The sequence below is a fragment of the Triticum aestivum genome, chromosome 7A, assembly GCF_018294505.1.
Source record: "Triticum aestivum cultivar Chinese Spring chromosome 7A, IWGSC CS RefSeq v2.1, whole genome shotgun sequence".
NCBI classification, from domain to species: Eukaryota; Viridiplantae; Streptophyta; class Magnoliopsida; order Poales; family Poaceae; genus Triticum; species Triticum aestivum.
In genome coordinates this window covers 518,768,215-518,784,477 of record NC_057812.1, presented here as the reverse complement: position 1 = coordinate 518,784,477, position 16,263 = coordinate 518,768,215, and the positions used below count along the sequence as shown (strand labels likewise).

Genomic DNA, 16,263 nt, shown 5'->3' with positions numbered 1-16,263 from the left:
CAACTCACAAAGAGTAGAAGATGTACCGAGAGGGATCAAGTGATCCCATGGTATGGTAAGCATTGTCCATTGCACTTTGTGTACTAACCCATGGTCTATGTGAGAGTCTATATGGGGTTAGGTACGTGTCCATGGGCTTGTGTCAAAAGGATGATATCATACAACCCATGAGAAGGATGACATCAAGTGGTGATCGTCATCAAGATTGCCGTGTGCAAGTTCAAGTGGAGAATCACGAAGAGATCAAGTGCTTGAAGCTTGCCATCCATTGTGGTGTCAATGGACTTGTGAAGATGTGCTGAAGAGTGGCTCACCCATAGTGGAGTATGGGGGAGCAATCATCTAGTCTCCATCGACCCAACGCAATCAAGAAAGGTGGTCCATCTTGAGGAGGACAAGATCGTCATCATCTATAGCTCAAGTGGATCATGTACAAGGCAAAGGTTTGCCCTTGATAGGTTTTCTATTTTACCGGTCTCATGGTGGTAGTTGGGAGACCGGGTTATAGGATCGATAGCCGTACTATCAAGGGGGGCTCTCAAGTGAGTAGCTTGATCATATCGTTCGTCGAGAGCTCAAACCATTGCATCCTTGCATTATGTTTCTTAGTTCTTATTTGGTTCTCTTTGTGAGTCTTAGAGTTTATGGTCATCTTGATGACAAGCTTGGGTTCATCAAAAATGGAGTTTGCATGCGTCTTCTATGATGTTTTCGATGTTGGAGTTTTTACCGGTCTTATCCGAGGAAGGTTTCTCACCATTTTCTTTTGAGCCTTTTCCCATTTGCTTCTTATTGGTATTTCTATCAAGATTGTGTTAGCCCTTGTCGCTAGCTTTCCAACAAACTTGGTTTCGTCGAATTCGGAGTCCGTTTGCAAGAGTTGTGGCAGTTTTGGTGTTCTGAAAAGGCTGCGGCGATACTACCGCGAATTGGAGCGATGTAATTTTTTACTACCGTTCCAGAGCGGTACTATCGCGGCTCCTACAGCGGTAGTACCGCTCCGGACCAAAAACTCGTCCCAAATCCTGCGGTGGTAGGCCCAGATGTATTTTTTAGTACCGCTCGCTAGCAGTAGTACTGCTATCTTTTGCGGTAGTACCGTGATCCCTAGCGGTAGTACCGTGAGGATGAGCGGTAGTACCGCTCCGGCGGTTCTATTGATCTTTTACCTCCTCGCTGTTGTTTTTCAAAGGGGTACTACCGCCCTAGCGGTAGTACCGCTCCTTGGAGCGGTAGTACCGCTCTGTGCGGGCTGTGAGCATAACGGTTGGATTTTCCCCCACCTATAAAAGGGGGTCTTCTTTCCCATTGAACCTTATCCTTTGAGCTCGTGTTCTTCCCCCATTGTTGACCTTCTTCAAGCTAGCTAACTCTCAATCTCTCCATGAATTCTTGCTAGTTTTTGAGGGAAAAGAGAGAGGAGATCTAGATCCACATTTTCACCAATCACTTTCTTCTCTATATGAGGGGAACCCCTTGGATCTAGATCTTGGAGTTCTTGGTGCTCTTTTTCTTGTTCTTCCTCTCATTTTCCTCCCTAACATTAGTTGCTTCGGTGTGATTTGAGAGAGAAGGACTTGGGCACTCCGTGTGCCCTTGCCATTGCATTTGGTGCATCGGTTTGAGTTCTCCACGTGATACGTGGAAGTTACAAGTTGAGAAGCTTATTACTCTTGGGTGCTTGGTACCCTTGAGCTTGTTCCTCTTGGGTGCTTGGGCGCCCTAAACGATTGTTGGTGTTCGGAGCTCAATCATTGTGGTGCAAAGCTTCGGGCAAGCGTCGGGGTCTTCAATTAGGTTGTGGAGATCGCCCCAAGCAATTTGACGGGTACCGGTGACCGCCCCAAGGGTTGCCAAAGTGTACGGGTTCGGTGACCGCCCCCAATGGTTGCCATTTGTACGGGTTCGGTGATCGCCCTCAAGGGTCCCTTAGTGGAATCACGACATCTTGCATTGTGCGAGGGCGTGAAGAGATGACGGTGGCCCTAGTGGCTTCTTGGGGAGCATTGTGCCTCCACACCGCTCCAAACGGAGATTAGCATCCGCAAGGGTGTGAACTTTGGGATACATCGTCGTCTCCGCGTGCCTCGGTTATCTCTTACCCGAGCCCTTTACTTATGCACTTTACTTTGTGATAGCCATATTGTTTCTTGTCATATATCTTGCTATCACATAGTTGTTTATCTTGCTTAGTATAAGTTGTTGGTGCACATAGGTGAGCCTAGTTGTTGTAGGTTTTGTGTTTGACAAATTAACCGCTAGGTTTATTCCGCATTTGTTCAAGCCTAAACCGTAATTATTTTAAAGCGCCTATTCACCCCCCCTCTAGGCGACATCCACGATCTTTCAATTGGTATCAGAGCCTCGTCTCTCTTTGTTAGGCTTAACCACCTAGAGAGTAAAGATGTCGACTAGGGGATTAGGATTCTCTGACACTCTTAGTTTCGATGGCACAAATTTTGATGTTTGGGTAATTCGCATGCTTAATCTCTTTAGGGTCATGGACCCAAATTTAGAGCGAATTGTAGATATGGGTTTTTCTCCTCCAAAGGATCCCCTAAGATTATCTTTAGAGGATGAGAAAAACTCTTATCTCAATGCTCAAGCTTCTAATGTGCTTTTCGATGCTTTGAGCAATGTAGTTATATTTCAACTCATGTCGTTCCGGGATGCTCATGAGTTGTGGACAAAGCTTCAAGATAAATATGGCGTGTCCAAGTTTTGTGGGGATGATTGTTCTCCCTCCACCTCCGGCCGTGTTGTGTTCTCAACTTCTTCTACTTCACCTACGTGTGGTTTGCCACAAGGTAATGACATGGTGAGTAGTGGTGTTCATTGCAATGATGATAGTGGGCTCATTGTTGATAATCCTTCATCACTTTCTTATTGCAATGCTTCATCTTTGGACTTTAGCACTTCGAGCACTCCAAATGTTTCACATGCTTGTGTTGATAGTCCTTGCATATCATGTAGAAATTGCTTGACTAAATCTCATGATGATATGCTTGCTATATCTTGTTGCCATGATGAAAATGCATGTATTTCCTCGAGTTGTTGTGCTAACAATGTAGAGGAAACCCAACACTCCATGGAACAAGATGTGGTCTTGGATGGTGCTTCAAGGGATCCTAAATCATCATCTATTGCATTTTGCCTTATGGCCAAGGCTTCAAAGGTATCTCCCACTTTGAATCCCAATATATCTTGTGATGATATTGATGATGGCAAGAGTGATGATGATGTTGATTATGATGAAGAGAATGATGATGTTGCCTCCTTAAAAATTAAGGGGGAAATGATTTTTAAAGCTCTTCTTAAGAATAAAATTGCTCGTTCCAACTTCATGGAAATCATGTCTATTGCTACTGAGGGCAAGAAATATATTGATGAGTTGGAATCTCGTCTTGAGGAGCATGAGGTCACCATTGATAAAATGGAAGGTCATGAGCGTGATTACGCTAATGAGATTGCGGACCTCTCTCAAGCTCTTGAACTTGAACAAACCACCAAGGAATCTCTTGAGGAGACTTTTGCTCTAGAATTATCTAGAGTGAGGGAATCTCGTGATAGAGCTCTTGTGGTGGCCAATGATTTTGAAACTAAAAATGCTAAGCTTGAAGTTGCTCATGCTAGACTCCTTGAGGATTTTGAGCACCTCGAAAATGGCTCAAGGGTCATTAAGGGTGAGCTCATCAAACTCACCGAGTCTCATGCTCAACTTGAAGCTTCTTATTTAAAAGAGCTTTCCAAGTTGTCCTCTCCTCTTGTTGTTAATGATGATGCTTGTGCTACTAACTCTATTACTTGTGAAGCATCCATTTTGAAGGAGAATGTTGAGCTACGGGCTCAACTTGAGTTGCTATCTAGCAATTATGGGAAATTGGAAGAAAGTCATGAAAAGCTCTCAAGCTCTCATGATGATCTTCTAGTATCCCATAATGTGCTAAAGATAGCTCATGAGGCCATGATTGCTAAGGTAACATCTAGTGAGCCTCATGTGGATACTAGCACTACTTCTAGTCAAAATGCTATGTTGCCATGTGCTAGTCCTTGTAATTCATCTACTCACAATGTTGGTACATCTTGTGATGAATTGCTTTCCTTGCCTTGTTGCTCTAACAATGAAGCTTATACTTCCTCTAGTACTTGTGTTGAGACTAACCATGTAGAGGAAATCAAAGAGCTCAAGGCCCAAGTCACTTCTTTGAAGAAAGACTTGGAAAAGAGTCATGAAGGGAAATTCACACTCAACAATATCTTGAGTGTGCAAAAATCCCCCAATGACAAAGGTGGACTTGGATTCAACTCCAAGAAGAAGAAGAAGTCCAAGATGAACAAAAAGAAGGGCCAAGAACAAGTCAAGAATTCGGCCAAGATTGTTTGCTTCAAGTGCAAAGTAGAAGGGCATCATGTTAGATCTTGCCCATTGAAGAAGAAGGCCATTAGTGACAAGCAACAAGGGAAGCGGCCACAAGTTCGATCTCATGCTCAACCACAAGTTGAAGAAAGTCCTCTTCCCAAGAATCCTCAAGCTAATGCTTCTCAAGTTGAGAAATCAAGTGAGAAGAAAGTGAAGATTAGAAATTGCTACTTATGTCGTGAGAAAGGTCACCTCGCCTCTTCATGCACTAGTGGTAACTTATCCAACCCAATTATTATTGATGATATCTATTCTCTTGGGAAGGATAAGGTTGGCAATGTGTTTGCCAAATTTGTTGGTACTCAAAGTGGTGTCAAGAAAAAAACCATTTGGATAGCCAAGCCTATTGTGACTAACCTCTTAGGACCCAACTTGGTTGGGGACCAACAAGTTCAAACTTGATCAATAGGTGTTGTTGGAGGGCATTGGATACTTGGCTACTTTATGAAGAATTAAGGGGGACTTCATCATTCTAATTGTCTCAAGCCAAGTTATTCGAATTATCAAGTTTCTATCTTATATCCAATGTTTCTCCATGCGGTAACTCGTGCTTAAAGTGTTTACATTGATAGTTACTTACCCCTTTGCATGTTTGGTTTTGTTCCTTGCATGTGTTTGTATATGTTGTGCTTCCAACTTGATTATCTTGAGCAATCAAGTATGTGTGTGTTGGTTTGCACATCATGTACGTGTGTGTCATGCATTGAGCCTTTTGCATCTTGTTCTTCTCTTAGTTGGATCTTGTGAGAGATTAATGGAATATCCCATTATGGGGGAGTGATGTGCTTTGTGCACCTCACAATCCTATATATGTGTGTACATGAGTAATACCATCTAGTATTGATATTTCAAGATTATCTAGTCGCTATGTGGTATGTCTTCTCATGAGAAATTCAAATTCTATATTGTCCATTAATTATCTCGTGTTGGATCGTTATTTTGCCTCTTGTTTATCTTTAATTGGTATCACATTATGGGGGAGTAATATGCTATGTGTATATTACTAGCCTAGAAAATGTGTACATTTGAGATATTGTCACCTAGAATTGATATTGTAAATTATCTTGTTCCTAGGTGGCATGTTAGCTCTACAAGTTGCAATTTGCTTTTTGTTTGGTGTGAAGATGATGTCGGATATCCTTGTTATCTACCACCGGGAATTATTTCCAAATACTTCTTGTCTTTTGACAATTGGTACTCACTTATGTGTGGTAGAAATTATTGATCATCTTTACATTGGCCTTTGCTTTTATTTGCTTTATCTCTTGCCTAGGATTGTGTCAACTCCCATTGTATTCCATACCACTTGTGGATCTTGTTAATTTCTTGACCTTGTCTAGTGTTTTCTAGATATAGTGAAAGTGGTGATCCCACCTCGTGCATTTTGTATTCAAATGCAAATTCTCTATAATGCACTAGTCTTGGGGGAGCTATCCTATTCTCTATAAAACACTCATCTTGTGATCCTTATCAAGTGTGTGTTTGTGGAAGGCAAGCCGTTTCTTTTTGGTGCTTTGTGCCATCATGAAACTTTGTAGAGGGCTTGGTTTGTTTGGAACCATTCTCTCTTTTGGGAGTTTGACATCTTTCTTTTTGAGTGTATCAATGGATATCTCATTCCTTGATGTATCTTTTATGGATATCCTTCAAGTGATGATTTATTCATTTGGTATCTTTTCTTCGCTTGGTATTTCTTTGTCTTTTGGTCTCGGTTCTTGAAAGTCTTGAGCATGCATATTTACTTCTTGTAGTTTCTTTGGCATGTTTTCTTTCTTTGACCCAATATATAGGGGGAACTCCACCAAGTCTCAAATTGGATGAGATGTGCATGAAATTCATTTTCATATCTATATGCACATATTTATGTGGAGTTTGTCCTATGTGTTGTTGGTTCTCTAACTCTTTGGTCCCAATGAGTTTGGGTACCATTTTGTTTGTGTTGTTGTTCTAGGAACAAGTGGAAATGCATTGGATGCTCGGCTCACTCACAAGGAAGGCGTTGTCACCATGTGCTTATTGGAGTCAAGCTAGGATGATCAATGAACTACTTTGTACCTTCAATTGGTATCTACTACATCCTTCCAATGTTATCTCGGTAACAAGTATCTTCATATACTTCATGCACACATTTCTTGCATCAACCTTGTGTAGGTTGTATCATGGCATGTTATCCATTTTTTCTTGTGATACTTGTTTCCTTTCTCAAAGCATCCCAACAATGATGTCTTGTTGCTAGTTGTGATGTCTTTGATGTTCGTGTGGTTGGAATTCATTTATATACAATAAGACCATATCTAGCCATGTGCTATGCTCTCAAGCAAATATCTTATTGGTATATGTATGTCTTCCTTTTGGATATCTTGTTCCTTCGTGTTGTAACTATTTCGGGTGTACATCCTTCTTTGTAGATATATATATCATCATGATTTTGTCTACCTAGAATCTTATACACTTGAGAGAAGTTGCATATCTAGATGAAATCCTTTCTTTCACGTCCACCTTGTCTTTCTTATGTTATTTCTTTGGTGGCTCCGTGAAAGCTTTTGCCTTGAGTGTGTGTCTTCTATCGTTGCATCTTGATGCGCTCTTGTGTGGTGAAGATTATTTTCCTCATGCTTATCTTTACGAGGTTTTTTGCCATCTTAATTGGCATCCCTCGTCTTAATGCGCCTTTCATCTTCTATATTCACCGCGGGTTGTCACAAGCATAGGTTATCTATATGCTTATTAGTAAGCTTGTGAACCCATTTGCTAGTTGTGTGTGGGAATGATAGGCCTTGCACCGTGTGCCTCATTCTTTGAAGACTTTATTGATGCTTAATGCTCTTCTGTACATTAGTATTCTCAAGTGCATTGCCTTGACTCACACACATCTTTTTGGTTGAGCCCACTCTTAAGTTGCCTCTCTTACTTGTTGCTCAAACATGTGTTTGTTGCAAGTACTAGGCTTAGTTTCCTATATGCTCTCTTGCACTTGTTGTAAGTTTCTATTGATTTTGGGAAAGCTATGATCCTATTTTGTGCACTTTGTATCCAAATACAAAAATTCTTAATGTGCACAAATCATGGGGAGCTTCTCTAGTTTTTTTAGAATACTGCTCCGCTCTTATCATAATATCCTTTTTTCATGTGGCTCGTAGGATCATTGGCCTAATTCAATTGGTATATTTTGATTGCTTGATTGTTTGTTTCTCTCTTTGATTATGTCTTTGTGGCATATCTTCCTTTTGCAATCTTTGGACCTCAATATAGTTTGTCTTCCTCCAAGTATTTACCGTTGGATATGTGTATTGCATTCCACTCTCTTATTGAGAAATACACAATTTATGGAGGAACATATTTTATAGGCCTTCTAAGCTTTTAGCCCATTTTGGCAGTCGATGCCAATGGGGGAGAAGTTTCAGAGAGTTTTGTGGAGAAGTTTAAAGAGTTGTCTCTTCTGGCTTTGGTTTGTTCCTAAGCATACGCATCTCCTACGCATGCATTATTGGTTGTTGCATTGCATGGTGATGCATAATTCCTTATATAAACTCTCTTGAAAGTGATTGTCATCAATTATCAAAATAGGGGAGATTGAAAGGACATGCGGTGCCCCCATGTGTGGTTTTGATAATTGATGACATTCTCTATGGACTAATGGTTGCATTGAGTTATATTTGAAGGATTTTTCCACATGCATTTCTTGAAGTCCATGTGTTGGTTTCAAGGAGTTTATGGGTTGACCAAGGTGCTATTAAGGAATTATCCAAAGATTGGTCATGTGAGTGTTGAGCTTATTGCAAGCATGTCTTGAAGAAGAAGATTGTGTGATCATTCATGTTTACCTTCAAGACATCATCCAAACGAAAAGAGTTGGAAAGATTCAAGGTTGATCAAGACTAAGTCAAGAGTGAATCAAGTTGATCAACTCACAAAGAGTAGAAGATGTACCGAGAGGGATCAAGTGATCCCATGGTATGGTAAGCATTGTCCATTGCACTTTGTGTACTAACCCATGGTCTATGTGAGAGTCTATGTGGGGTTAGGTACGTGTCCATGGGCTTGCGTCAAGAGGATGATATCATACAACCCATGGGAAGGATGACATCAAGTGGTGATCGTCATCAAGATTGCCGTGTGCAAGTTCAAGTGGAGAATCACGAAGAGATCAAGTGCTTGAAGCTTGCCATCCATTGTGGTGTCAATGGACTTGTGAAGATGTGCTGAAGAGTGGCTCACCCATAGTGGAGTATGGGGGAGCAATCATCTAGTCTCCATCGACCCAACGCAATCAAGAAAGGTGGTCCATCTTGAGGAGGACAAGATCGTCATCATCTATAGCTCAAGTGGATCATGTGCAAGGCAAAGGTTTGCCCTTGATAGGTTTTCTATTTTACCGGTCTCATGGTGGTAGTTGGGAGACCGGGTTATAGGATCGATAGCCGTACTATCAAGGGGGGCTCTCAAGTGAGTAGCTTGATCATATCGTTCGTCGAGAGCTCAAACCATTGCATCCTTGCATCATGTTTCTTAGTTCTTATTTGGTTCTCTTTGTGAGTCTTAGAGCTTATGGTCATCTTGATGACAAGCTTGGGTTCATCAAAAACGGAGTTTGCATGCGTCTTCTATGATGTTTTCGGTGTTGGAGTTTTTACCGGTCTTATCCGAGGAAGGTTTCTCACCATTTTCTTTTGAGCCTTTTCTCATTTGCTTCTTATTGGTATTTCTATCAAGATTGTGTTAGCCCTTGTCGCTAGCTTTTCAACAAACTTGGTTTCGTCGAATTCGGAGTCCGTTTGCAAAAGTTGTGGCAGTTTTGGTGTTCTGAAAAGGCTGCGGCGATACTACCGCGAATTGGAGTGATGTAATTTTTTACTACCGTTCCAGAGCGGTACTATCGCGGCTCCTACAACGGTAGTACCGCTCCGGACCAAAAACTCGTCCCAAATCCTGCGGTGGTAGGCCCAGATGTATTTTTTAGTACCGCTCGCTAGCAGTAGTACTGCTATCTTTTGCGGTAGTACCGTGATCCCTAGCGGTAGTACCGTGAGGATGAGCGGTAGTACCGCTCCGGCGGTTCTATTGACCTTTTGCTTCCTCGCTATTGTTTTTCAAAGGGGTACTACCGCCCTAGCGGTAGTACCGCTCTGTGCGGGCTGTGAGCATAACGGTTGGATTTTCCCCCATCTATAAAAGGGGGTCTTCTTCCCCATTGAAACTTATCCTTTGAGCTCGTGTTCTTCCCCCATTGTTGACCTTCTTCGAGCTTGCTAACTCTCAATCCCTCCATGGATTCTTGCTAGTTTTTGAGGGAAAAGAGAGAGGAGATCTAGATCCACATTTCCACCAATCACTTTCTCCTCTATGTGAGGGAAACCCCTTGGATCTAGATCTTGGAGTTCTTGGTGCTCTCTTTCTTGTTCTTCCTCTCATTTTCCTCCCTAACATTAGTTGCTTCGGTGTGATTTGAGAGAGAAGGACTTGGGCACTCTGTGTGCCCTTGCCATTGCATTTGGTGCATCGTTTGAGTTCTCCAGTGATACGTGAAGTTACAAGTTGAGAAGCTTATTACTCTTGGGTGCTTGGTACCCTTGAGCTTGTTCCTCTTGGGTGCTTGGGCGCCCTAGACGGTTGGTGGTGTTCGGAGCTCAATCATTGTGGTGTAAAGCTCTGGGCAAGCGTCGGGGTCTTCAATTAGGTTGTGGAGATCGCCCCGAGCAATTTGACGGGTACCGGTGACCGCCCCAAGGGTTGCCAAAGTGTACGGGTTCGGTGACCGCCTCCAAGGGCTGCCATTTGTATGGGTTCGGTGACCGCCCTCAAGGGTCCCTTAGTGGAATCACGGCATCTTGCATTATACGAGGGCGTGAGGAGATTACGGTGGCCCTAGTGGCTTCTTGGGGAGCATTGTGCCTCCACACCGCTCCAAACAGAGATTAGCATCCGCAAGGGTGTGAACTTCGGGATACATCATCGTCTCCGCGTGCCTCGGTTATCTCTTACCAGAGCCCTTTACTTATGCACTTTACTTTGTGATAGCCATATTGTTTCTTGTCATATATTTTGCTATCACATAGTTGTTTATCTTGCTTAGTATAAGTTGTTGGTGCACATAGGTGAGCCTAGTTGTTGTAGGTTTTGTGTTTGACAAATTAACCGCTAGGTTTATTTCACATTTGTTCAAGCCTAAATCGTAATTATTTTAAAGCGCCTATTCACCCCCTCTAGGCGACATCCACGATCTTTCAGCGCTGTCGGTGTTTCGGCAGGCGCAACATGACCAAAGCTACAACCTCCAACTCCTCGACGAGCATCGACTTATGGAAGGGAAAATCGCCCGCGAGCACGCAAACGACGATACCATTGCGGCAATGGTCGCGGAGGATCCGGGCTTCCTAGATGAGCAGTGGGCGATGTACAAGTCCATGTGCAATGCCCGCGAGATCCGCTGTGAGCAATGGCGGCGGCGCGTCCCGCGAGAGGAACGGGATGCCTTGTTCACGAAAATTGACACGAAGGTGGCCGAAAGAGGAGACGCACGTGACCATGAATGGCGCTAGCTACGCGGTGTCCGTGCCGCCATCGCGGTTGGCGCCACGCCGCCACGACCACAAGGTCGGCGTGTCGGCAGGGAGGACTCCAGCGAGGAAGATTAGCGCATGGGACTCCCCATGGCCTGGGTCACAGGAAGGCCACTGCTATTCTTCCCCTCCCACTGCCGCATTTCCCGGGGCTCATGGCCGTTGAGCTTGCCGGACATGGGGAAGACATGACGTGTGATACGTCTCCAACATATTTATAATTTTTGATTGTTTCATATCATTCTTAGATGTTTTACATTCATTTTATAGCAATTTTATATCATTTTCTGGGACTAACATATTGACATAGTGCCTAGTGCCAGTTGTTGTTTTTTGCTTGTTTTTTATTTTGCAGAATATCCATATCAAATGGAGTTCGAACGCAGGGAAACTTTTGGAGATTCTTTTTAGACCAGAAGTCAACTTGGGAGCTAAGAAAGCACTAGAGGGGAGGCCCATGGGTCCCACCACCCACCTGGGTGCGCCAGAGGCCCCTAGCGCGCATTGATAGGTGGTGGGGCCCATGGAGGTCTCCTCCACTGCCTCTCAGCTCTATAAATAATCAAATATTTTGGAAACCCTAGGAGACCGATCGAAACACAATTCCAGCCGCCTTAAGTTCTAGAACCACGAGATCCAGTCTAGAGGCCCTTTCCGGCACTCTGCCGGAGGGGAACACGATCACGGAGGGGTTCATCATCCTCATTGGTGCTCCTCCGATGATGCGTGAGTAGTTCACCATAGACGTACATGTCCGTAGGCAGTAGCTAGATGACTTCTTCTATCTTTTTGATTCTTAATATAGTGTTCTCCTCGATATTCTTGGAGATCTGTTTGATGTAATGAATTTTTGCGGTGTGTTTGTTGGGATTCAATGAAGTGCGAGTATTCACGAATATCATTTGAGTTTTCTTTGATCTCTTATACGCATGATTGTTATAGCCTCGTATTTCTTTCTCGAATCTTTGGTTTAGTCAGGCCAACTAGATTGATTTTTCTTGCAATTGGAAAATGTGCTTTGTCATCAGTTTGATTTTGCGGTGTCCTCACCCAGTGACATAAGGGGTAACGAGGCACGCATGTATCATTGCTATTATGGATAAAAAGATGGAGTTTATTACTACATGAATAGATCTTGTCTACATCATGTCATCGTTCTTATTGCATTACTCTATTTCTTCATGAGTTTAATACACTAGATGCATACTGGATAGTGGTCGATGTGTGGAGTAATAGTAGTAGATGCAGACATGAGTCGGTCTACTAATCTTCGACATGATGCCTATATACATGATCATTGCCTTGGATATCGTCATAATTATTTGCTCTTCTATCAATTGTCCAACAATAATTTATTTCCCACCGTATGCTATTTTCTCGAGAGAAGCCACTAGTGAAATCTACGCCTCGGGGTCTATCTTTTATCATATTGTTTTTAGATCTATTATTCCAAAAATTCAAAAATATCTTGCTGCACCTTTTCTTTACTTATTTTATTTTATGTTTTTGCTAGATCTATTTATCCAATCTCATACAATTTAATCTATCTTTTTACTGCAGAGGGATCGACAACCCTTTTTCGCGTTGGGTTGCAAGTATTTGTTCTTTGTGTGCAGGTACCGTTTACATAGTGTTGCGTGGTTCTCCTACTGAATTAATAACCTTGGTTTCATAACTGAGGAAAATACTTACCGTAGTTGTGTTGCATCATCCCTTTCTTTTTAGGGAAATACCGATGCAGATTCAAGACATGTCAACATGGGATACGGACTCGACGGCGATCATTTAGATTAGACTAAAAAAGTATTGTTCGTTTTTGTTTGGTTAAAATATGTTAAAAATGTAATGAATTTGGTCCGTTCTAAATAAAACCATTCAGTTCACATGGAATTCGTCCATTTTGTTCAAATTTGTTTTGAAATGTATATGGGCATGGTTTGATGGCCAGCTACCGTATTAGTGTTCATATACTGGCCTGAATCATGCCAGGGAGGGCTAGGATGCCCTAAATACTCTTTCCGTTCATAAATATAAAATATAAATTGTGTAACATTTTTTGAATTGAATGTAGATAGAAATGTGTTTGTTCACTCGTCTCAGTCTGTATGTATGTAGTCCATATTGACATATGCAAAACGTCTTATATTTGTGAACGTGGGAGTAGGTTGGATAGTTTTTTCGGAGTATTTCTTTATTTTTCTTTTTCATTCATGGTGTTTTCTAACATTTTCTTTTTCTTTTTGAGGACTTATAATCTTTTTTCTGCTGCGATATTAAGAACTAGCTCTTCGCGCCCAGTTCACTTATTCTTTCTCTGAGTTTCACTGTTTCTCCTATGACATGGACATGGCCCATTATGCGGTAGATTTTCAGTTTTACTTGTTCTTTTAATTTTTCACTTGTTGTTTCCTTGTTTCTTAGATTTTTCCTTTTTCTTGCTATTATTTGCATTCTGGCTATTATTTTCATTTTACTTGTATAATTTTAGTTGTTGTTTCCATAGTTTTCTTGTCAAAATAACATGAACATTTTGTCTAAAAGGCATTGAGATTTTTAAAATCAAGAAATTTCATTTTCAAATACATGAATACATACAAAAATATCTTAGATATGCACATATTTTTTTTTGGAAGTTGTATACCTTTTGTGTTCTACAGGAACATATTTACAAATAGCATGAACATTGTATTCTATGCATGTGAAAAAATGTCAAAATGTTGTATTATTAGCAAATTTAGAGATATATGAACTACTTTCTCCGTCCGGATTTACTTGTCGCTCAAATGGATGTACCTAGACTGGTGAAATTAATTGTAATATTTCCATTAAAGTGTTTTGACAATATTTTTATATACCTCTGTAATTAAATTTGAGTTGTGAACTATATTTGATGTACTTAATTTTTATTAGAAATATTTAGCTTGTAGTGTGTAATAAATAAATTAGCAAAGTATAACATTTTTAGGGTAATTAACATTTTTGTGATCGATTTAGAGTAAATTCTTTGAGTAGTTTATCCCGTGTACTCAGAATTCAATAGTGTTTAGGATACAAGTGCCCTCGGGTGGATTTGTCTGCCACAAGTGGCGACCAACATTACCACAGATCGAACTTTTAGCAAGAATATGGCCAGATTTTGAGCAATTAACAAAGTATATAACAAAAAAAACATATCAAATGGGCCTTGGTAGGTCTACTTATGATTTCGATGAGAAAAGAATGGCTAAGCACTATGAAAGGCCCAGTAGCTTCTGTTCTAAGCCCAGAAGCTAAGTCTTTGGCCCAGCCGTGACCTTCCGTTTCGTTTATCTCCCCTTATCCCATCCAATCCATCATCTCCCACACTCTTCCCAAATCCACACCAATCCAACAACACACTCCCTGCTCCCTCCAATGGCGCTCCTCGCCCTCCAGGGCATGGCCATGTCCACGGCCGCCTTCCCCTCCCACCACCACGGCGTCGTATCCTCCTCCTCCTTCGGGCTCTCAGCCACCGTTTCGCTCTCCCGCTCCCGCACCAGCCACGCCGCCACCGCCGTCTCGGCTCCTCTCACATCAGTTCTTGATGGTAACTTAACTCGTCCTTTCTCTCTTACTTATGGAGGCGTGAGTGTTGTTCGTTAGTTTGTTCAAATGCTGGACAGTTCGTTAGGGGAACTCTTCTCCCATTTATCATCCAGCGAAAAAGGAGTACAACCGACTGACCAAGTAGAAATCCAAGAAATTAGTTGGTAGTGCCATGGATATTAGTGTGTGAAACACTGAGGGAGCTGAAATTGGTGTAGAAAGAAGGAATTTCAATTTGTGTTTGGGAAGAAATTTCGCCGGAACGTTCACAAGAATCACCAAAAACCCGAGATGGGTAGTGTAGGTAGTGTGTCGGTGAGCATACAGTTTGGTGAAGATTATGTGTGGATTAACTAAACAATATACAAACTGCTCGTAAAAGAATTAAGGATGGCAGATGTTCAATATTGGGTGAAAGTTTGAACTTTGAACCAATTGTGACTTCAAAATTGTCTCTACTGTGATCAGTCTACTGTGGAAGAGGGGACAGAAAGACAAAGAGAGGCAAAAGGTTCAGCCACTCATATGGAAATGTGAGTCCTCCAGCACAATCTCTTTTTATAGCACAATATCTAGCACAATCTCAAACTGATGTGTTTGTTGTGATTCTTATCTCTCTGCATCGTCATGTTAGGCACGACCCCGTAACAAGAAGAAGGGAACAGGCCCAGCACGGCTTTACGCCCCTCCCGCGCCTCCTAGGAAGGATCAGTTTGAAGACGGGGAGATCATCGCAATTGAGATTGATGATGACATCATGGAAAGGATGGATTAGGATGTCTGAATTTTCCCTTATTTCACGATTTCCCTGTCCTTTGTGAAATACAATTCCCTGGGAGTAATTATTTTGTCATTATCCTATGCGAAGTGCAATTTCTTAGAAGTAATTATTTGGTCTTTCTCGACGAAACACAGATGCCTATGTACCTTCGATTGCTTGGGCTGTATGCATATAGGGAAACTGGCACCTATGTTGTCTAAAATATGTCTGGTATTTTCTCGCCTTCTCTGTTGCATTACGTGTGACTCCTGAATTAAGTTGTAGTTATTTCAGCTGATTCTTTTTGGGACAAAAATGATTAAATATCTGTATGTTCTTATCTAAGTTGTTAGTTTTTTTTTTGGCTAATGGATATCTAAGTTGCTAGTTGCCTTCAGTCTGCACTTTTGCACATGTTGTGGTTACCCTGCATTGCCAAGCATATGACTGAAGTGGTGTGTACCTCTTGTCTCTGGCATGCTTTGTAGCAAAGCACTTGCCTGTCTTTGTCTTGCAAGTTGCAACTTCTATTTGTAGGAATTACAAGTTATGCCTTGTCCAAAACTGTGGACTAAGATCCTAAATCGTTGTTCAAAACTTCGTGTAGCTCTGGAATCAAGATCAAAGTTCTTCACCTCTATTCTGTTGTCAGCATGTTCTTTATTCATCACAAAGCAATAGGTTGAAGAGAAAATACGAGTGAAGAATCCGAATCTCCTTCCCTTGAGTGCACAAGGTGGCATGTACAGGCCCCTGCATTCCTACTGTAGGATGCAGCTTGAACAATCTGTAAGCTACATTGTAACTCTGTAGTTAACAAATATATATATGGATTAAAACCATGCTGATAAATTTGAGGAAAATGATGGTAGAAACATTTCAAAAATTCATTTGGAGAAAATTCTAGAATATCAAATAATTTATTGGAAGCGGAGGATTACTTTGAGAGGTATTAA

General features: G+C 41.7%; 1 protein-coding gene across 1 annotated transcript; it reads left to right on the top strand.

Annotated features, from left to right (window-relative positions):
* The first annotated feature begins 14,276 nt into the window (after positions 1-14,276).
* On the top strand, positions 14,277-15,554 carry LOC123147933 (30S ribosomal protein S31, chloroplastic). Its single transcript, XM_044567265.1, has 3 exons — positions 14,277-14,548; positions 15,016-15,080; positions 15,182-15,554. Exons 1-3 carry the CDS (start codon positions 14,374-14,376, stop codon positions 15,320-15,322), a joined length of 381 nt encoding a protein of 126 aa, XP_044423200.1. The 5' UTR covers positions 14,277-14,373; the 3' UTR covers positions 15,323-15,554.
* The last annotated feature ends 709 nt before the right edge of the window (positions 15,555-16,263 follow it).

What these genes read in the sequence shown, in the direction of transcription:
- LOC123147933 (XM_044567265.1), top strand. Translation starts at nt 14,374, where the DNA reads ATGGCGCTCCTCGCCCTCCAGGGCATGGCCATGTCCACGGCCGCCTTC. An exon ending in TCTCACATCAGTTCTTGATG is followed by an intron (nt 14,549 to 15,015) that starts GTAACTTAACTC and finishes TACTGTGATCAG; the next exon opens with TCTACTGTGGAAGAGGGGAC. An exon ending in TCAGCCACTCATATGGAAAT is followed by an intron (nt 15,081 to 15,181) that starts GTGAGTCCTCCA and finishes TCGTCATGTTAG; the next exon opens with GCACGACCCCGTAACAAGAA.